The following is a 23,132-nucleotide window of genomic DNA, read 5'->3' as shown; positions in this document are numbered from 1 at the left end:
CCGACATTTTGCGGATGGACATCTCCGATGTTTACTGAGCACCTGAGCGTGTTCTGGGCTCGGAGGAGGGGGCCGTGATGAGTCAGTTATATCTTTTCCTCTAGTCTGTCTATTCAAAAAAATATTTATAGAGGGCCTACTGCATGCCAGACACACGAGCAGCTGCAAGTGTAGAAAATACCCTGATTTATTTATGTAGCCTCCTGATAATGAACATTTGGGTCATTTGCGGCGTTTTGCAGTAACACACAGTGTTACTATGGACCTTCTTCTCATCCTGCCTCCCAGAGCTCATTTGCAAGAGGCTCTCTTAGGGAGTGGAAAGGAAGGAACTATAGCTACATGCATCAACATATGTGAATCTTATGAACATAATGTTGAGCCAAAAAGGAAAAACAAACACAAGAAATTTGCAAAATAATAAATGCGGTATGATTCCGTTTATAAGAAACCAAAAGCATGCAAAACTAAACAATATGTTGTTTAGGGTTACATGCATATGGGGTAAGACTTTATAAAAACAAGGGAATCGGAAACACAGAATTAAGATAGCGATTACCTCTGGAAGCCGGGGAAGGAATGAGGTGGGCGGGAGCAGAAGGGATATTGTCCTGTTCTACCAATACCCGGAGGTGTGGGTGATGCTGTTTATTCATTGGGTACTAGGTAAATGGAACATTGTCAAGCAGTATAAGTATTACCAATATAATATACAGGCTTTCCCCACTATCTGAAAGTAGAGTGTTTTTTAATGAAATCTTTACTAATCTGAAATGGCATAAAGAGAGAAGCAATTATCATTAATTTATATGGAAAGCATTTTGAGCATTCCCAGAGCCAAAAAACAACTTATCAGGCTTTTCTGATACCTTAAGACACATCTTGCTAATGGATGCACAAAATAAATNGGGAGGCCTCTCTCTGCTGGGGGCCCAGATGGGGTGTGGGGGGGCGTGTAACCACTCCCTGAGAAACAAACACTGGACGCTATTTTTGCTTTTTGCCTTTTTCTGTGAAAGTGAAGATCCTCTTCAGATTTCTTCTGGTTAGTGAAAACAGATGCTAATTTTAATGTAGCTCGTTTGTAAAAGCAAAGTGGCATAATGTGAAATTTCAAAAAGCAGAGCATATCTGTGTTTATAGATTTATGTCTAATGTATTTATATGAAACATTATATTTATATTGTGTAAAGATATATTTAATTTTTCACTTAAAAGATTTTTAAAGTGTATTTATTTTGAGAGAGAGAAAGAACGCGTGAGCTGGGGAGAGGCAGAGCGGGAGGAGGACAGAGGCTCTGAAGCGGGCTCTGTGCGGAGAGCGGTCAGAACCCTGAGACCACGATCTGAGCCGAAGTCAGACGCTTAACTCACTGAGCCACCCAGGCACCTCCATTTTAAATATATTTGGAAGCGCCTGGGTGGCTCAGTCGGTTAAGCGTCCGACTTCGGCTCAGGTCATGATCTCACGGTTCGTGGGTTCGAGCCCCACGTCAGGCTCTGTGCTGACAGCTCAGAGCCTGGAGCCTGCTTCAGATTCTGTGTCTCCCTCTCTCTCTGACCCTCCCCTGCTCACACTGTCTCTCTTTCAGAAATAAATAAAACATTTAAAAAATTTTTTAAAAATAAAATAAAATATTTTTTAAAGGGAGGTATAGATAGATCATGACCTCAGGAATTTGTGGTTTATTGAAGAAGAAAAGACATGCAAGCAAATAAATGCCATCAAGTGCTTATGAGATGTGACGTGTGACGCTCAGCAGCTTACAGCGTAGCAGTAGAGATTCACTTTTACATAGTTAGCTTCAGTTCCTTAGAATGTGATAAATGCTGTAGTTAACGTGTGCATAAAGTACCATGAGAGTACAGAGAAGTAGAATTAATAGGGTATAGGAAGCTTCCTGAAGGAGGTGTCATTTCAGGTGTATTGTGAAGGATGAACAAAATTATGGGCAGCGTACATAGTGATCACAGTGTTCAAAAAAATTTTTTAATGCTCATTTATTTTTGAGAGACACAGCGCAAGCAGTGGAGGGGCAGGGAGAGAGGGAGACACAGAATCCGAAGCAGGCTCCAGGCTCTGAGCTGTCAGCACAGAGCCCGACGCGGGGCTCGAACCCACGGACCGTGAGATCATGACCTGAGCCAAATTCAGACACTTAACCGAGTCCCCCAGGCGCCCCTCACAGTATTTTTTCAATAGGAAATATATGGGCAGAGATATGAAGTGGAGCGAGTATAGGGCATGGGTGAGGAATGGCAAAGAAGACCGTGTAATGGAAGCACTCAGTGAGCACTGGGCACGATGAAAGGTATGGCGAGGGCAGACTGTAGAGGACCTTTGATGTCCTGCTGAAGAATTTTGTCTTTATGTCACAGCCACAGAGTAGATCTCACATTTCTCCTTTTTGGTGGCAGTTTAAAAATTTTTTTTTAATGTTTATTTTTGAGAGAGAGGGAGACAGGTGAGTGGGGGAGAGGCAGAGAGAGGGAGACACAGAATTGGAATCAGAATCCAGGCTCTGAGCAGTCAGCACAGAGCCTGATGCGGGGCTCGAATCCACGAACTGTGAGATCATGAGCCGAGCCGAAGTCAGACGCTTAACCAACTGAGCCACCCAGGTGCCCCTCTGGTGGCCGTTTAAAGAGTGGATTGACAAAAGACTGGGGTGGGCAGGCAGAGAGCCTACCTTGGAAAGTTGCAAGCAAGAAAATCATGAAGGTCTAAGACAGGTGGTGGTGATGGAAATGAATAGAAAGGATGGAATGTGAGAGAGTGACATAGAACCATGACCTGATGGGCAGATAAGCCCGGAATGATCATCCTCTTTTCTTGACCTTTCTGACTCCCGGGTCTGCCTCATGTCTATCTGTGTCCTTGATTTACATAATTGCCACATAGCAAGCAATTTAGGAAAGGAAGTTTTTTTTTAATGTTTATTTTTATTATTTATTTTGAGAGAGGGGGAGAGGGAATCCCAAGCAGGCTCTGTACTGTCAGCGAGGAGCCCAATGTGGGGCATGATCCCTTGAACCATGAGATCATGACCTGAGTAGAAGTCAAGAGTCGTACATTTAACCAACTAAGCCACCCAGGTGCCCCAGGTAAGGACTTTCCAACTGGATTTTAGCCTCCATTTTTTAAAGCTCTTGTCTGGTAAAGATGAGCAGTATTTGACCAGTACAAATATTATACTTAGGGCAGGTGATGGGGAGATGAAAGAGAGAGAAATATGTTTCTCCTAATTTATACCATTAATCCCCCCAAGGACACTGACTGCTTATCTGTGCTTTAATCACAGCAGTGAGTTAACATGTAAAGGTGCCTGTTATACACCCGTCAGTCTCTTTTCACATAAAAGTATCACATTCATTAGCTATTTTATTTCTAATTATTCAAGGTACAAAAGATAATCATGCCCAAAAAAAGTTAAACAGAAAGTGCTTTTTTTATTTCAAAAAAAAAATCATTATTGAACATCTTTCTGAAGTTCTATTGTGCTTTTAAGGCACAATTTTCTAAACACATTTTAATCTTTTTTAAACATTTTTGTACAATGTTTTTTCTTGAGATGGGGTAGGAGGTGGAAGGGCAGAGAGAGAGAAAGGGAGACACAGAATCTGAAGCAGCTGTGAGCTGTCAGCACAGAGCCCCATGTAGGGCTCGAACCCACATACCAGGAGATCATGACCTGAGCCAAAGTCAGACGCTTAGCTGACTGAGCCACCCAGGTGCCCCGACTAAACACATTTTAATCTTAATTGGTGTTAAACTTCTGGGCTTCGTGTGTGATATATAATACTATGGTTGAAGAACAGGCAAAAGGCTAATCGCAGAATGTGCTTTGAAAGTGTCAGCTGCCATTCATTCCTTGGCTTCGAACCCTACACGTAAGCTAGCTATCTCGAGATTTGCTGTTTTTGCTTATTCTCTTCAGAGTAACATTCTGAAAAACACTGTTAGTTAATTTAAAGATTTCGCATCATTGGAGTCCAATCTATCGATGTGCCGACGATGTAGTGAGTAAATTCCCAATGTGGTGAATGAACTGAAATTTACTTGTCATTTTACCTTGTTTCTTTCTCCTGAACACACTGAGAATAGTTTATATCATGACCAGAGAGGTCTAACTCTCTTGAATTCCTCTTTGGGGAAATAACAACACTTTTTACCCAAAGGTATTTATTTTTATCACTTTTTGGGATGTTTTGGGGATTTGGTGATCACATGCCTATGAAGTTCCTTTGTTTTAGATTCCTAGAACCTCCTGCTCAGCCTCTAATTGCTACCTGTCCCATCCGATGACTACCTTTCTGTTTGGGAATCTAGTGCCTTATGAAAACTAAAGATACTTTTTGTACCTTCACCTTGAGACAGCATCTCGGTGTGCACTGACCCCTGAATAAGGAAGGGTGGTGTGAGGTGTTCAAAGGCTCTTCTTGGGACAGGACACTCTATATGCCGTTGAGGACATTTGGGGAGTTGAGGCTCATCATTTGAGGAAGTGTTTTTACAGTTCTCTGCTGCAGTGCGTAGCCAGTGCTGTGTCCCCTTGAGCTTAGTTAAGACCTCGAGTGTTTACACTCTCCTACAAAACGTATTGTTGGCACGGGTCCACTTTCATGTATCTCTTGCCCAGATGCTAGCTGAGCTAGGAGCAAGGACTGTACCTTGCCTCAGTCACTAACAGGAGCGTCTCAGAAGCTAAGATCACAGTCCCCTCAATAGTTTGGTTAGAACTGTAGCCATCGCCCATTCCCTCCCCGTTTATCTCTTCACTGTCACGTCAGCTTCATTCATCAGCTTGGGAAAATCAGCTNCAAAAACAAAAAAACCCATCTGAAGAGTGTTTTTGCATCATGGAAAAATGATCACTGAGTGAACAGTTCACTCTCAGATCTTCATCTAGTCAAGGAATGCGCTGGGCTCTTGACTGCCAAGGGCCCTGGCTGGTGTTTTAGGGGGATGCCCCCCCCACCCCCCGGTCTTGGCATTGAGGGTAATACGTGTGATGCAGAAAACCTGTGTCCTATGTCTGTTTGGTTCCTGTGTAGTTTCTGTGTATGTCTTTACACATGTTTCTTCTGTTCTCTTGTATGTTAAATCATCCCCAAGGCCAGTGCTCTCTGTGAAAAACAGCCCACTCAGATTCCAGAACATTCAGTACCTGTCTGTATGGTTTGTCATTGGCTTTGAAATCCATCTGCTACCTCTCTACCCAAACTATCCTGCTAAGTGCTTTCACTTGGATAATTAGAGAGAGCCGTGTGGGAGGTGGAAAAAGAAATGTGAACTTGGGCTTTAAAGTAACTAATTTAAATTCCATTCCAAGGGAAATGGCACTGCTTAACTTGGTATCAAAAGAAGATGCTGGGAACACACGTGCATTAAGCCCCCTCCCGAGTGCCGCCAAACGTGGCAAGACCGTTGGCTTTGCTTTGGCAACGTAACTTTAGACCAAGGTTGTGTTGTGGCTTTGGATTTTGGTGACTTACGGTTGAGGATGGTGAGAGGAAAGGACTGGAAGTGGTGGTGAGTGAGCGTGGGTGGTGCTGAGAGAGGAGGAGAGCAGCCCAGTCTGTTTAGCGGGAGGAGCTCGGAGAAACAGAGGGCTGGTCAGGAACTTGGGCTCTGATGTGGCTGTGGTGACACCAGTGTCCTGTGCTCAGCCGTCAGCCATGCAGAGCACAGCTTGAGTTCTGCGAGAACATGGAGGTAGACACAGTGATACTGGGTCTCATGAATGCCAAGGTGGCCATTTTTCACCGTTTTGCATTCCTGGGGTTGGAATCCAGTTCACAACCGACAGCCTGGCATCATTTGCTAAATCTTTTTCTTAGTGGAACACAATAATATGGTGCCTCTGCCTATGGAGTGTGTGTTACAGGCGACGGACTTTGGTAATAAGGATGCTCTTGCTGCTATTTACTGAGCGTCCTGTGTGCCAGGCACCCTTCCAGGGCCAGTGTCATTGTGATCTCACTGCGTTCTCCCAGCTTTTCTGCTTTGTAGCTTTCTGGTAAATTCTGGGTCTTTACTTCAGGTTCTTTCTAGTCAAAGTGAACCGGCCTGTAACGTAGAAGAAGTGCAGACACACTCGTAGCTTAGCACATTGCCACCCACATGAAAACACTAGCGCCCTGAGGTCTTCAGATGTGATCAGGTGGGATTGCAAAAGGCATTTCGTGAACAACGAGAGAAAACAATTTGGGTGGGGGGGATGGGAGGAGGACGGGAGCAGAAAGGAGGGATTCTTTTCAGTTCTGTCTCTGATTGCTCCGTGTGTGAATGCCTGTAAATCCCGTGACATTCACATGACACACTGTTGGGGTTTCATTGTCTCTCTCTTCCTTTCATTGTGGCATGAATTTGGTGATGGTGGCCGGCTGCGCTCAGACAGTGGGAGAGTGGACAGTGCAGAGGCCATGTGTTTCCCCGCATGCCTCGCCGCTGGCCTTGGGTCACCCCCAGTCCGTCCGTGCGGACGATCGGGGCGCGGGCGGCCAGCGTGCCCCCCAGGGTGCGGGCGAGCCGCGGAGCCCTGCGCTTCTGGCTCCATCTGACGGTCTAGAGCCCTGCCCAGCTCATTTCTCGACAGAGTGGCTTACAGAGAAATATGGCCAATCGTCAGGAAAACAGTCGTGGCCGAGAAAGGCTAAAATTTTTCTGAATTAGAGAAAGACGTGACGTTTTTACTTGTTTCACAAGGCGAACTGGTGAAAGGCGTGATCTCTTCTCCTTCCTTCCTGGTGCCTAGGCTGTGCCTGCCGCCTGAACAGCCCATAACGAATGAATAAGCCTCTGTTTCTGAGCACGGGGGGACAGCCCTGTCCCGGACCTTGCGGGGACTCACCCCCTTCTCCCGGCCTGGCTTGTGTGCAGTTCCTTCAGGGCGGAGCGCTCGCTGGGACGGTTATGTGGACAAGCTGACTTCTGCAGATGATGCACCCTTAGCATGAATAGTGTATTGGTTTCCCTCAGCCTTCCTCCCTCGTCCTTAAAGTGAAGACACTGCTCTCGGAGCTGCCTTGTGAGGGGGCTGGAGACCCCGAGACACCTCGAACCCGAGGGCCTCAAGATGGAGCGCGTGGGGTGCTGTGCGGGGACGGGTGCCCTCAGGGAGGCCTTCGCCTTGCTGGAAACGGTGGGCTCAGTGGTGTGGTTTTTAGTGGCTGCAGCGGGTGGTGGAGGAGAGCTCTGAGGGCCGGCGGGTCCCCGCACCACCGACAACCAGTCCGGATGGTGCCCCTTCAGGTGCACCCTGCCTTCCCTGTTCCTGCTCTTTGGCTCTTCGCAGGATTACATCGTGGCTTTGAGGCACCACTCTGCCTTGTCCCTCCTCTGCTTCCAGTGACATGGAGCAAGAACAGGACACGTTTTGTTTTTTAATGTTTAGTTTTGAGAGACAGAGACAGAGTACAGGTGGGAGAGAGGCAGAGAGAGAGGAGACACAAAATCCAAAGCAGCTCCAGGCTCTGAGCTGTCAGCACGGGGCCCAACGTAGGGCTCGAACTCCCGAATTGTGAGATCACGATGTGAGCCGAAGTCGGACGCGCAGCCGACCCAGGTGCCCCAGGACAGGACACATTTTAGATGTTCGTAATGTTTTCTTAAACCAAAGGGTGCGGCAGGCAGTTTTTCCCCACATGTTGTGGCAAAGCCCTGTGTCTCCACTCCTTTTACTTCCCGCTGTTTTCTCTTGTAACGTCTGCTATTCTCAGATGTCACCACCTTCAGCTTTTGGAAGCCAGAGTGTAATCCATATGGGTATCACGTTTATGCCAACTTTCTTTGATGTAGGGAAAACATTTTTCAGAATATATAATTAGGTTGCTATTTCCCCACCGTGTCACACAAGGAGTAGGAAGTGTGGGTTACCCTTGTGTTTCCAGATCGCGGGTGCCCCCTCTGGCGTCCCTTCAGGGAGCCTTCCCTGACGTGTCCCAGCTGAGCTGCTGACCCATGTGCTGGGCTCGGGTGCAGTTTGCACAGGATTTATTGCCTCGCACCTTTGTCCCCTGGGTGGCGTCAGGGTCACTGAGGGCAGGGTTCCTGCTGACACCTTCCGTAGCCCCAGAGCCCAGTCTGTGTGGGTCATTGAGTGAGTGCTGATTATACGGAGTGGGGAGAGAGAAGAAGGAGGGAAAGAGAGAAGAAGAGATTTCTCGTTCTGCTGCAAAATAGCGATTGCCTTGGTTTATTAACAATGCGATATAGGAGTCACTAAGGCTAAGAAACTCATTGGTATTGAATGTACTCTGTCCGCAGCCATTTACTGAGCATATATATATATATTTATATTTTATTTTTTTAATGTTTTATTATTTCTATGAGAGAAAGAGAGACAGCATGAGCAGGGGAGGGTCAGAGAGAGGGAGACACAGAATCTGAAACAGGCTCCAGGCTCTGAGCTGTCAGCACAGAGCCCAACGCGGGGCTCGAACTCACGAGCCGTGAGATCATGAGCCAAGCCGAAGTTCGCCACCCAACTGACTGAGCCACCCAGGTGCCCCCGAATGTTTATTTTTGAGAGAGACAGAGAGCAAGCTGGGGAGGGGCAGAGAGAGGAAGATACAGAATCTGAAGCAGGCCCCAGGCTCCAAACTGCCAGCACAGAGCCCAACGCGGGGCTCGAACTCACGAGCCGTGAGATCATGAGCCAAGCCGAAGTTCGCCACCCAACTGACTGAGCCACCCAGGCGCCCCTGAGCAGAGATTTTTTGAGCACACTCATCGTGTCAGGCCAGAGTGAGTCGAGGCGGCAGGGGAAGTAATGAAATAGAATTTCTCTCTTCTGAGAACTCACATGTAAAGAAATGGCTGACAAACAGGACGTGGGAGTAGATGGGTGGGCAAGCCAGGGGGGCACAAGCCAGAGAGCCCCCTGACCCCAGCGAGTCGGAAGGCCTCCCCCAAGAGGACAGCTTTGAGCTGGGCCTCGGAGGGTCATGGGGGTTCAGTAGATGAAGGGGGGGACATCGAGGCACAGGGGCCTGGCCTGCAGAGACACGAGGTGGGAAGAGTGAAATGTGCAGGGGACGGCACCAGCAGGCGAGAGAAAGGATGAAGCTGAGAAGCTTAGGTCAAGACCAGATCCCGACTCAGCGGTCAGCCTCCACCTAGGCCGGGGCCTGTCTGTCTTTTTAAAAACCCATGNCGGGGCGCCTGGCTGGCTCAGTCGGTTAAGTGTCCGACTTCGGCTCACAAGTTCGAGCCCCGCACGGGGATCACTGCTGTCAGTGCAGAGCCTGCTTTGGATCCCCTGCCTCCCTCTCTCTCTGCCCCTACCCCACTTGCGCTCTCTCTCTCAAAAATAAGCAAACATAAAAAAACAAACATACATACCCACCCAAAAAGGAGTTTATTAAACTTTACTTTCTGCAGTGGATATTAAAAAAGAAAAGATGTATTTAATCTGCCCTTCCAGATTCCCTCCTCTCTGTGTTCCGATGAACGCTGAACAGAGGGAGGGGACCTCCGTTAGGAATCTCCGCAGGTCACCACTGAAGTGGTGCGAGGGCAGCATGGTGGCATTTTCTCTAGCGGCCGGCTCAGGAATCCAGTCCGGACAGAGGCCGGGGAGAGTGCCATCATCATGGTGTATTCATCATGGTGCCTGAAGAGGCTGACGATCAACTAGAAATCTGGCTGTCTGGACGAGTGGCTGGAAGGAAGTGGGGGTGGGGGGGTCACTGATTATGAGCTACCTCTAGAGAAATGGGGGCTGGGGTGGGAACAAAGCCTCGTTTCCTGTTCTGCTTCCTTCTGTGCTCCTGAAAACAGAGGAGTCACCCTGCGAGATCACAAGTGGGACCGGCTGACCTCAGAGGCTAATTTCTTGTAGACTCTGCCTTGCACAGAGTTGTGGCCATCGTCCGACCCGTGTCCTGCCCGTGTGTCCATTGTCAGGGACTGGGTGTCCGTGGGCCTCCCCAGAAGGATTGACCCACTGAGGTGCCCCCTTGTCTCCTGCCACTGCCTGCCGGAAACAGCCCTGGCTGCTAGCCCCCCAGACACCTTCATGCCCGTGCGGCTCGTCCATGAGTCATGTGCACTTGTCATGCCGTGATGTGAGGTACATGCTTCTGGGGCTTCATGATTCTGGGGCTTCACTCCCTGAGATGTCAGGGGTGACCAGTGTGACAAACCCTTGCCCAGCAAAACTGCTCCTGGAGAGAACATTTGCCTTAATTTCTGCATCGTGTAACCTCAGCTCACGATGGAGTTTATCTTTCACTGAGGATTACACAAAGCAGTTGGTTTGTATTCAGTTTTATCTTCCACACGGAACACGTTTCCTCTAGTTTTCTTTCCTCCATTAGCTTGATGGGAAAACACACGATTTGAGCCGCCCTCTGCCGTGTCCAGTTCTGCCTTCGTCAGGTGACACACCTCGCGTACTTTGTGTAGGATTTTAGCCCCGAACTAACAAAAATTATCGTTGAGAGTGCTGGCCCACCTGGGGGTAGGTTTTTGTTCTAATTGCACGGAAAGAGAATAATGAAACTAGATTATCACGGAAGAGAACGTTTTCAGAGACTCAAGCTAAACAAAAGAATCTAAGTGTTATCTGTGGGGGAAAGTTGGGTTCGTTGTGGTAATAAACTTCCTGGACAGGAGCACGCCTGGATGAAATGTTTAACAGAAAGGACGCTTATGGCAGAGCTATGGAAACTATAACAATATCCTGTAATAAATTATTTAAGAATATCAGTATTTCTGAGCCTCGGGATGTGGGAGGAAAATTAAACAATGGAAACCATGTTAAGAGTGTTTTATACTTTGATACATACTTGACAGACCTCTATTGCAAGTGCTGTTTACATCGCTGAGTTCTAAGGACATGCAGTGCCAGGAATATCCTGAGGGGAAGCACAAAGAAAATGGGCAAACTTGTGCATATCCTTCCTGTTTCGCTTTCTGTTATCTGGGGCAGTTGTTTAAGGTGTAATGGGTTCTGCCATGAGGAAAGCCCTTCGGAATAGGAAAGTGGGGGTGGGTTTCAGAAGACAGACATGTTGTCTAAAAGGGCTTCATTTTGTGAATCCTCATGTGCTGACGTTTGGTAGTTGACCTTGGGAAGGATTTAAAGTGGGAAGCGCAGTTGTATGAGTGCTATGCCCTTGCTTCTGACATTGGCCCTGGTGTTCATTTTACCCTTTGCAAGTCAGTTGCAATACTTTGTCGAGTATTTTGTGTGTCTGGTGTGCACCGTTTGTGAGCACAGCTGGAAACATGACCGACACCATCACAGTTGTGGGAACAGAGAGTACTTGAATGTAGAGGGTCTGGGACGCATGTGCAGGCATATTGTGACACGGGACGTGGTAAAGGAGTGCTCTCAAGTTAGATCATTTTGTTTTCCACTTGGCTTGTGTCCTAAAGTACATTTTCAAAACCTTGAATAATATTCACATAATATAAGGACAAATTTTTACTTTTCCATTTAACAAGAGGCATATGTGGTTTAATTTGTTTTAAATTAGTTTTGTTCAAAAAAGCATCATTTATAATGCTTTTTAAAAGTGTAAGTGAATATTTTTGGTTTGGGTCTTAGCATCGTGCTTTTGTAGCCTGATGTTTACCAACCTCATAATCTATAAAAAACTAGCTGGGTTATTGGGGCGCCTGGGTGGCTCAGTTGGTTAAGCTTCCGACTTCAGCTCAGGTCATGATCTGGGGTTCGTGAGTTCGAGCCCCTCGTCAGGCTCTGTGCTGACAGCTCAGAGCCTGGAGCCTGTTTCAGATACTGTGTCTCCCTCTCTCTCTGCCCCTCCCCAGCTCATGCTCTATCTCTCTGTACCTCTTTGTTTCTCAAAAATAAACATTAAAAAAACTACCTAGGTTATTAACTTTTAATGGCTAGGTGCGAACACATTTCAAATAACACACAGGAGACTTCAGTAGTTTTCATGCCATCTGCTAAAAATAAGATTATATGACTACTAGAATAAGATTATTCTCCTTCTAGCATTTTCTAAATACTGGAGACATCTTAAGGTGATTTGTAAGAATTTCTACCAGATAAAAGTCATTATAATGGAGTGCCTTGAGTCACATTTATAAAATTCTCATTTTTATGTCCTTCCTTAACTTGTTTTCCAACATCCTCACTTGCTGTCTTCAGCCAGTGGTCCATTAGGTTTGCCAGTGGAATAGCCTATGACAGAAACCTCAGGAACCTCCATGAGATCAGATTCCACGAGGCTGGCGGTACACACAGTGACAGGCCCTGAGCACACCTGCTCACAGTCTCCACGGGTGAAACAGGGCAGCTTTCTGCTCCTTCTCAACAAAGGGAAAATATATTGCACTAATGGTTTTATTGATTGATTTTATTTTTGTTTATTTATTTTGAGAGAGCATGAGAGAGTGAGCAGGGAAAGGGCAGAGAGAGAGAGAGAGAGAGAGAGAGAGAGAATCCCAAGCAGGCTCCTCGATGTCAGCTCAGACCCTGATGTAGGGCTGAATCCCATGAAGCATGAGATCATTACCTGAGCCAAGACCGAGAGTCGGTTGCTTAACCGACTGAGCCTCCCAGGCGCCCCTAGTCGTTGATTTTAAAGGCTGAAGGTACCATAACCGTCCTTACTGTTGTGAACCTTCTGGAACACTTCTGCGAATTCGGGGATTTGTGACTTTTGTCCTTTGCGAAGTGCTGTCTCTTCACGCCTGAGCCCACCTCCTTCCGCAGCTGGTGTGTGGACTGTAGACCGCCTGTTCTCAGGCCCAGGGAAGATGGTAAGCGAGTGACCAGAGGTGGGAGCAGGGTATTGGGAAAGACCTGGGTCGAATCACGGAAGGCGTTTCAGTGTCTGCCGTGCAGATAGGAGGGATCAGGAGGTACAATTTTAAATCTCTTGAGGTTTATGAGAAGACTCTTAAAAAAAATAATTCCATGTTTAATAAAACATCAGTTGCCATGGAGGAGAATGATATACCCTGGCTGAAATACTTCCCCTGCTTCTAAAGTCAGAGAATGAATAGTGCTGGGGGTGGGGGTGGGGGTTATTTTACACAGAAGCCTCTGCTTTTGGTTTTCGTATCTGCCAGCTCTCCCTCCTTCCTTTCCTTCTATGCACAGACCTTAATAAAATCAATACAGTAAGCTCTCTTTTGAAAACTTACCTTTAGCCTCTCTAATTAATAAACTCTGTGTGTCAGATTTCTGTGTCCTGAGCACTCTTACTTATGCCTTAAATAGAGAAATTATAGAAGAGATGCAGATGGCCTTTGCAGAAACTGCCTTATGTTTGTGTTTAGAAACTGAGTTCCCTTTTGTAAGAAATGTTTTAAAATTAATATTTGTTGAAATTGAAAGCATTCTTTAGCGTAGGCTAGAAGCCAGTTATACCTACTTGCACACAGATCAAGTTCTTTGTAGAAGTGAGTAGTTAGGGCGAGGGGGTGCTGGGAAGTGGATCGCTCCTGCTCTAGGGTTGAATCACTGTTCGCAATGGGCTGTGCGTTTTCTTATGGCCATTCAGCTTCGCCCTTAAAGGCGATGGTGTGTCGGCGATTTTCCCTAGTGTCGCTAATGCCTTCATTTCTTTTCTGCTACAACAAAAAACTTCTAATTCAGGAAACTTAAGGACAAATGTGAAATTTAAACATGTATATAAAACAACTCTCTGCAGTGTTCTCTTTGTGTTTTGGCGTGATTGCTGCAGGGGAACTTTTAATCCGAGAACACAAATGTCAGGTTTTGGACCTAAAACCTGAACCATATGACATAGAATTTGGTTCATAGCGGCACCTGGGTGGCTCAGTCGGTTGAGCGTCCAACTTCAGCTCAGGTCATGATCTCATGGTTAGTGGGTTCAATCCCTGCGTCAGGCTCTGTACTGACAGCTCAGGCAGGAGCCTGTTTCAGATTCTGTGTCTCCCTTTCTCTCTGACCCTCCCCTGCTCATGCCATCTCTCTCAAAAATAAATAAAACATTAAAAAAAAGAATTCCATTCATAGAATGAATGTGTGAGTGTGAGTGTGTATCTATGTGTGTGTGTGTGTGTGTGTGTGTGTGTGTGCACCAGGATAGTTAACATATAGTATTATATTAGTTTCAGGTGTATAATATAGTGATTCAACACTTCTCTGTATCACCCAGTGCTCATCCTGAGAATTATTCCCTTAATCCCCTTCAACTATTTCACCCATCCCCCTACCCACCTCTCCTTCTTGGTTTGTCTCTTTTTTTTCCTTTGTTCATCTGTTTTGTTTATCAAGTTCCACATATGAGTGAAATCATATGGTATTTGTCTTTCTCTGACTGATTCATTTGACTTAGCATTATTGCTCTAGATCCATCCATATTATTCCAAATGGCAAGATATCATTCTTTTTGATGGCTGAGTAATACCCCATTATATACATACCACAGCTTCTTTATCCATTTGTCAACCAGTGAACACTTGGGCTGCTTCCGTAATTTGGCTATCATAGATAATGCTGCTATAAACATACATGGAGTGCATATATGTTTTTGAGTTAGTATTTTTATATTCTTTTTTTTTTTTAATGTTTCATTTATTTCTAGGAGAGAGAGAGACAGTGCGAGCAGGGGAGGGTCAGAGAGAGAGGGAGTCACAGACTGAAACAGGCTCCAGGCTCTGAGCTGGCAGTCAGCACAGAGCCCGACGCAGGGCTCGAACCCACGAACCGCGAGATCATGACCTGAGCGAAAGTCGGACGCTTAACCGACTAAGCCACCCAGGCGCCCCAGTATTTTTATACTCTATGGGTGTATACTCAGTAGTGGAATTACTGGGTCATGTGGTAATTCTATTTTTAATCTTTTTGAGGAAACTCCATATTTTTTTGAGCACACTTTACTTTTCCACATTGCCTGCACCAGTTTGCATTCCCACAAACAGTACACAGGATTTCCTTCCTCTCCACACCCTCACCAACATTTGTTTCTTGTGTTTTAATTTCAGCCATTCTGACAGATGTGAGGTGATATCTCATTGTAGTTTTGATTTGTATTTCCCTGCTGATGAGTGACGTTGAGCATCTTTTCATGTGTCTGTTGGCCGTCTGTATGTCTTCTTTGGAGAAATGCCTGTTCATGTCTTCTGCCCATTTTTTAATTGGGTTATTTTTTTGGGGGGTGTTGAGTTGTATCACTTCTTTGTATATTTTGGATACTAACCCTTTATCTGATGTGTCATTTGAAAATACCTTCTCCCATTCAGTAGCTTGCTTTTTAGTCTTGTTGATTGTTTCCATTACCATGCAGAGGCTTTTTATTTTGATGTAGTCCCAATAGTTTATTTTTGCTTTTGTTTCCCTTGCCTTAGGAGCCATATCTAGAGAACTGTTGCTACAACCGATGCCAGATAAATTACTGCCCACACTCTTTTCTAGGATTTTTATGGTGTCAGATTTCACATTTAGGTCCTTAATCCATTTTGAACTTATATTTTTGTATGGTTTAAATAAGTGGGCCAGTTTCATTCTTTTGCATATAGCTGTTCAGTTTTCCCAACACTGTTTTTTGAAGACACTGTCTTTTTCCCATTGGATATTCTTTCCTGCTTTGCTGAAGATCAATTGGCCATATAATTGTGGATTCATCTCTGGGTTCTGTATTCTGTTCTACTGATCTATGTGTCTATTTTTGTGCCATTACCATACTGTTTTGATTATAACAGCTTTGAGAATATCTTTAAATCTGGGATGTGGATTGTGACACCCCCGGTTTTGTTCTTCTTCTTCATATCTTTGGTTATTTGGGATTTTTTTCATCTCTCCATACAAATTTTAGGATTATTTGTTCTAGTTCTCTGAAAAATGCTGTTGGAATTTTGATAGGTATGGCATTAAGTGTGTAGCTTGCTTTGGGTAGATGAGCATTTTAACAATATTTGTTCTTCAGATCGATGAACATAAAATAACTTTGTGTGTTGTCTTCAATTTCCTTCATCCATGTTTTATAGTTTTCAGAGTACAAGTCTTTTATCTTTTTGGTTAAGCTTATTCCTAGGTATTTATTCTTTTTCGTGTAATTGTAAATGCGACTGTTTTCTTAATTTCTCTTTCTCTTACTTCATTATTAGTGTATAGAAAGTTAATGGATTTCTGTATGTTGATTTTGTATCTTGCAACCTTTCTGAATTATCAGTTCTAGTACTTTTGTGGTGAAGTCTTTAGGGTTTTCTGTAAATAGTATTATGTCATCTGGAAATAGAGAAAGTTCACTTCTTTACCAATTTTGATGCCTTTAATTTCTTTTTCTTGTCTGATTGCTGTGGCTAGGACTTCCGGTATTATGACAAAATAAAGTGGTGAGAGTGGACATCTTTGTCTTACTCCCAATCTTAGGGGAAAAGCTCTTAGGTTTTCACCATTGAGTATGATGTTAGGTGTGTGTAGTTCCTATACGGTCTTTATTTTGTCGAAGTATATTCTCTCTAAACCTGCTTTGTTGAGGGGTTTTATCATGATTAATAGAATATTTAAAATTTTACTTTAGTTGTTTTTACAAAATACAGAAGTCAGCAATCATTTGTGCTAGCTCACTACAATTATAGTATGTACAAAAGCTACAGTGTTATAAAGGCTTTTTAATATTTCAAAAGAAATATTATGAAGAGTATGCATAACGTTATATTTAATAATTATAAGATAACTTAAATGTATGTTTTAATTTTCTGTCATAGTATTTTAAAGCAATAATCCAACTTAGGCTTTAGAAAGAATTTTTTAACTTAATTGCTTTTTTATTGAAGTAATCCTAATAATATGCTTTTTTAATGTTTATTTATTTCGAGAGAGAGAGAGCGCGCACACATGCACAAGCAAGTGGGGGAGGGGCGGAGAGAGAGGGAGACAGAGAAAATCCCAAGTGTGCTCTGTGCTGCTAGCGCAGAGCTGACATGGATTCAGACCCATGAACCTGAGCCGAAACCAAGAGTCGGACACTTAACCAGCTGAGCCACCCAGCACCCCTATGCTATGCTTTTTGAAAGGCATCTTTGTGTGAAGTCTTCATTCATTAATCATTTAACCTGTGTAATTTCCTAAGACAACTATTTATACAAAGAAATACTTTGAAAAGTGCTTAAACTTTTATTTCTGGACTTTATTTCCATTCTTTTATTTCTGGATATAAAGAAAGTCCTTCATTCTCAGATTTTCACTTGAGCACATAAGGATGTATTAGTGAGTGAAACCAATTTTTTTTTTTTGAAATCACTATTTTTAATAAAAGTGGGAGTAGGCAGGGGCGCCTGGGTGGCTCAGTCTGTTGAATATCTGACTCTTGATTTTGGCTTAGGTCATGATCTCACAGTTCATGGATCGAGCCTTGGGTTGGGCTCCCTCCATACTGACAGCATGGAACCTGCTTGGGATTCTCTCTCCCTCTCTCTGCCTCTCTCTGTCTCTCAAAACAAATAAATATTTTAAAATATGTATTTTTAAAAAGTGGGGGTAGGGAAAAAGTTAAACTGTTTTAGCTCAGGAACACTAGCACACAGCGCCTCTCAGGATAATACGAATGAGGAATTTGTTCAGTGGAACTTGGAAACCCCCTACCTCTATCGTGGAGTGAGGCAAAATGAGAGAGGAGGGTAGCCAACTGGTACCAGTGAAGATGAGAAGAGGAAAAGAAGGGAGGAAAGTAAACAAAGGAAAAGTTAATGCAAGAGATGAGGGGACTGTCATTCATTCATTCATTTATTCATTCATTCATTCATTTTGCACGTAGTTATTTTGTGCCCTGTGTACCAGGCCCCTGGCATTTTTTAAATGTTTATTTTTCAGAGAGAGAGAGAGAGAGCGCGCACAAGAGAGTGAGTGCAGGAGCAGGAGGGGGCCAGAGAGAGAGGAAGACACAGAATGTGAAGCAGGCTCCAGGCTCTGAGCTGTCAGCACAGAGCCTGATGAGTCTTGAACCCACGAACCGTGTGATCATGACCTGAGCCAAAGTCGGACACTTAACCGACTGAGCCACCCAGGCGCCCCTCAGGCCTCTGGCATTTTAAGTAGAGGATCAAACAGCCCCTCGTGCTCTTCTGATAGGTAAGCCTGTTGTCCACTGGACTAATGGAAAAGAGGATGAAACAAAAGATGAGCTAGAGTGGAAAGCGAGATCGTACAAAGGGATGTCAGAAGATTGGATACCTACAGACAAGAGAGATGGAAGATTAATTTCTTCTTCTCAGAGCGCAGACTATGTCCATCTGTCATTTTCTGCACCTACTGGGTGTCTGTGACTTACTTCTGGCATCTTCTCCGACCCTTGTTCTAGACAGTGACCCTCCGGGGGCACTGAGGACCACACCCACACAACCATCCATCCATCAGAAAACCCTTAATTGGGGTCTTTCACATAAGAACCACCATCAGCACCCTGTGTGTCCTTTATACCGTAGGTGTGTATGGTGCCCAATAAATGGGTGAATAATGACCCCATGTGAGAAATGCCATTTAAGAGATGAGTAAGTGAGCTAAGGCCAAGGGATCAGGAAGTTCCCTGGAGGAAGACACAGCCAGGCTGCCTCTTCCCCTTGTTAGCTCTTTCTTTTTAAACATTCTGTCAGAATAAACCAATTTTGGGAAAGCCTTTAATGTGCTTCGTAGCAGAAAAGATGTTTACATTTTGGTTTGATTCAATAGTTAACAAATTCGATCTGTTTGATCTGGTTTTTCATTGGTAGATTACTTTTGGTAAAGTCCTGATTACGCTTTAAACATATGGGTTCAAGTTCCTCTTTCCCACCCCCAAATTCATACCCATTTAAAAATGTTTAAAGTTTCCAAAAGAAAACACAAGATCTTTTGTCCCGTCTTTCCACCATCCATCTTATGCATAAATATATACAGGCAGTGCTCTCTTGCAATTTAATGTGAAACACATGCCCTTCAAGCGATTTAACCAGTATGTGTTCAGAATACGTGTGTGCGCACCAGTTTATTTCCTGATCGGAAACTGCAGTTTGATGAGACTCTTAGGGGCAACGCCACGGCATGGGTCACACTAGATTTCATGGAGGAGCTCTTTAGAGCAGTGGCAGGGTCTCAAAGGACCCAACGCTTTTCATACATGACGTTCTTTCATGTAAACCTGATTTAGAGAAATTCGTTGTCACTGGTTTTTCCCTTTACAGCAGCTAACACAGGAAGCCAGTGTCCGTTTGTAGTCCCTGGTTCCTTTCGAGTCTCCACTCTTCTCGAAGGGCTTTGGTCTGCTTTGTCCTAATGCCCATCCCCAGCCCCGCTGCTGCCCAGAACTCTGGCGGCTCATGCACACGCAGCCTGGGCTGGGGCATCTGACGGGCCGTTTCAGACTGAGCACGGAGCCACTGGCTCCCAGGCCGCTGCGGCCACACCTGTTTCTTCTACCGTCTTCCTCACGTCAACGGATGGCAGCTGTACTCTCGTTCGGGCCCACGCTCAGACCTGATCCTTGCCGCTTGCCGCTCCCCTGTGGGCTGTCCGTGAGCAAATCGTGTTGGCAGCACCACTCCAGGCTCCCCACTTCTGCCACCAGCACCCCACCTCCAGTCTCACTGGGCTGCTCATCTCCTCTCCTTCCCCCTGTGTCTTCCTCTAGCCCCTTTCTCTGCACAACAAGAGAGTGATCCTTTCCAAACAGACATGAGGTCCATTCGCGCCTTGGCTCAGAAGCAACCCAGTGGCTTCCTGTCTCATTTAAAATAAAATTCAGACGTGGCTCTAGATCCATACAAGATCTAGCTGCCTCTCTGATCTCGTATCTTACCCCCTTTTCTTCTCCCTTGCTCTGCTTTCCCTGTGCCAGCTTTTTTTCTATACCTGTTATTCTGTACCTAAGAATATTCACACCTCAGGGCTTTTGCACTTGCTCTTTCTCCTGAGATGAACCTTCACCGCCCCACTGTGCACATGTTCATTTCCACAGCTTCTTAGGTCTCTGCTTAAATGTCCTCTTACCCCGCAGAGCTGTCCTGAGCGCTTTTTCCTCTATCCCTTAGCCTTATTTCTTCCTTAGCTTTTATCCACGTGTGACAGTTTTCTACCCTTGAATTTTTATCTGTCTCCCCCGTTGGATTTAGACGTCATGAAGGCAGGAACTTTGTTTAATTCCTTCACTGCCCATCCGCAGCACGTCCCTGAGGCAGCCGTGTGTGGCCAGGGCCTAGATTTTCCGTTTCTAAGTCAAGTGCTCTTCTCGTGATTCTGGGTGACTGTCCATAGGATTTTAGGTCCCTTGAGCACAGCGATTACATCTTTTATTCCTTTTGCCCCACTGCCCCCTCCTACTCAGCGAGGCGTCCCGTGTGCCTGGTAAATGCCGTGGCTCCACCGAAGGACTTTCTGAGCTCCTTGTGGCCTGTCAGCTCGATCACAGCCGCTCTCGGGTGTGCTTCCGTCTTTGTGGGAGACAGACAGGCTGCTGCTACTCATCAGATGCACAGTATCTGGAAACTGCAGGCGTTTGAGGGGGGAAAAAATCCAGTGTGGTAGGAGTCTGGTTCTCAGTAAATAGATTATGTGTATTCTGAAATTTGAGCCTTTCATGTAATTGCATAACTTTGGGGGAGAGGATTAGACTGAAATTAATAGGCCTGGTGCTGGTTTAAGCCTGAATTTTTTCTGCAGATTGTTGATATTTCTGCACTTACCCACCTGACGTTCTTATGGAAAGTGTGTCCCAGATACATTTCTTTTTGCAAATGAGAGAGCATCCAGGTGTGGCTTGGATCTTTCCAAAGCAGCTACTAAAAGTATTAAAACTCTTGCATTTTATTCTGAAAATTTCTGTTCTCTTGCCTGCAACATTTGAGAGAGAGAGAGAGACAGAGTGTAAGCAGGGCAGGGGCAGAGAGAGAGGGATCCACAGAATCTGAAGCAGCTCGACACAGGGCTCGAAGCCACAAACTGTGAGATCGTGACCTGAGCCGAAGCTGGGTGTTCAACCCACTGAGCCACCCAGGTGCCCTGCCTACATGTTTCTTAGGTGACTCTGGTAATCCTGATGGTCTTCTCCTTGTTTTCACAGGTGATCTGTAACTCCTTCACCATCTGTAATGCGGAGATGCAGGAAGTTGGCGTTGGTCTATACCCGAGGTATGGTGAATGAGATCTTCTTTACTGGGAGGAACGGCCGTAATTCCCACCAGCCCCCCAGCCCTGTGGAAGGTGCTAGAAAGGCTATTGCTGCAGCTGGTTTAAGAGCAATGCTTGAAACCTAATGATAAATGATAAGAAAATGGAGAATGTTAAGTTTATAGGAAAGAATTTTATAAACCATTTTATATGCGGTGGTATCACCAAAGAGGCAGAGCTCAGACCTAAATTCTTACTCTCAGGAACCCAGGAGGTTGGGGATTGTGGGTGCTGGTGAATGACAGGCCAGGATTGATTCTTCCCCGTCCCTGCCTGGACCTTATTCCGCAGCCTCCTGGGCAGAAGCACACGATTCTTATTCTGCAAGCGCAGTCCCACTTTGCTTCTGTTTGTTTTCATGCTCTGAAGGTCCAGGTATAAACACAGACCTTCTTATAACTAATTATAAACCTGAGAAGTCAGCTTCTCTTCTTATTTCTCACAAGCCTTAAAAATCACAAGTCTGTTGGTGCAAGTCGTCCGAAAACACTGGCACGAATATTTCGGAGCACAGGCTCTGGGTTGACACCGCCTCATTTCAGATCGGCTCCCACGTGCTAGATGTGTGCCATTTACTTCCCATGTTGCCCTCTGTAAACGATCCTCAGGAGGTTAGCGTGGTGACTGCATTTGAAAAGCACATGCAAGGGCCTGGAGAGTGCTCCCCACCCAGGAGAGTGCTCCCTACCCAGGAGAGTGCTCTCTGCTCAGTAAATACTCACATCTACTCTGAGTATTATCAGACATGCTGCAGCTTAAACCCAATCACCTTCCCGGATGGTCACCGCACCAAGACACCTGGGCCGGCCTGCACGCTCCGGGATCTAGTGAGCAGGATGCTGCCAGTGTTCTGTGTAGGAGGGAGACCTCTCCTCATGGCCCAGTGCAGCTGTGTCCATCCTGCATCCGGTGTCCTACGGGGCCACGTAGACCAGATGCTGTGTGGTGGGGTCCCGGCTGCCATCTAATGAGATGGCCGCCCCCACATTCACCCACAGAAAGGACTCCAAGCACACTTCCCCAAGGAGCCTCCGTGTCGTGTCAGGGGGCATTTGGCTGTCCGTGACGTGGAGCTGTGACAGCTCTTTCCCCAGAGCACGGCCCCTGGTGCACTGTCAGCCTCCCCTGACCCGCATCCCAGGCTGAAGTGCCTTCGGCTCATTGTATTTGTGAAATCTGTGTGTTGGACTGTGTCTGCTGAGTGACGGTACCCCGTTTTTTCTTCCCTGCAGTATGTCTTTGCTCAATCACAGCTGTGACCCCAACTGTTCCATTGTGTTCAACGGGCCCCACCTCTTGCTGCGCGCGGTCCGCGACATCGAGGCGGGGGAGGAGGTAAGCGAGCCACCTTCCCAGCGCCTGGCCTGCGCCCATGTCAGGGACCCTCTCTGCTCTCTGCGCGGCCCTTCCTGTTGTGCCTGAGGGCCAGCTCGTCATCATCCCCTGCCAGGGAGAGGAGCCATAGCGCGTCCACCCAGCCACCCATGTGTCCATCAGTACTTGTGCAGGATGACAGACAGACCGACTTACAAAACGGTGTCTCTGGGTATCAGCAGCTCCTGTTGTACATGTGCGAGACAGAGTGTGAGTGTGCGATGAGAGGACGTGTCCCCTGTGTGTGACGCTCCCCGGCCCCTTGCTCTCTGCCAGTGGGCATCCCTCCATGGGCAGGGGGGCAGCCAGCTTTGAATGGACCCCAAGGGCTTACTTACTCCCAAGGCCGCTCCTCACATTTTGAAGGTGACTAATTTTTCCCTTTGTGCTAAGAAAGCAAACAAATTATACACTTTCAAGTTGTCATTGGGCCTATACAGAGCACCTCTGCATGATTGTTCAATCAGGGATGTGACGGGGAAGAGAGGCCAGATGTAGAACCTCCAGCAGTGACTTAGCCTTGACCCTTGGGGTTTGTACCCTGCCGCACCAGCCTCTTGCAGAAGCCGGAGGTTTCGTGAGGCAGCCGTAGATGACTTGCTCCTTGACGCCGGACCCGAGCCCACCCAGGGTTGTCACAGGTACCCCCACCCTCCCCCAGAG

General features: G+C 46.0%; 1 protein-coding gene across 1 annotated transcript in view; it reads left to right on the top strand.

The window, feature by feature from the left end:
* Positions 1 to 23,132, top strand: part of SMYD3 (SET and MYND domain containing 3) — a 696,975-nt gene that overhangs the window by 521,783 nt on the left and 152,060 nt on the right. The window contains exons 6-7 of the mRNA XM_077779902.1: positions 20,989 to 21,056; positions 22,328 to 22,430. Coding sequence (XP_077636028.1) covers positions 20,989 to 21,056; positions 22,328 to 22,430 — 171 coding nt within the window. The remainder of the gene's footprint in view (positions 1 to 20,988; positions 21,057 to 22,327; positions 22,431 to 23,132) is intronic.

The sequence above is a fragment of the Crocuta crocuta genome, unplaced genomic scaffold (genome assembly GCF_008692635.1).
Source record: "Crocuta crocuta isolate KB4526 unplaced genomic scaffold, BGI_CrCroc_1.0 scaffold322, whole genome shotgun sequence".
Taxonomy (NCBI): domain Eukaryota; kingdom Metazoa; phylum Chordata; class Mammalia; order Carnivora; family Hyaenidae; genus Crocuta; species Crocuta crocuta.
This window is presented reverse-complemented; position numbering and strand designations above follow the sequence as displayed.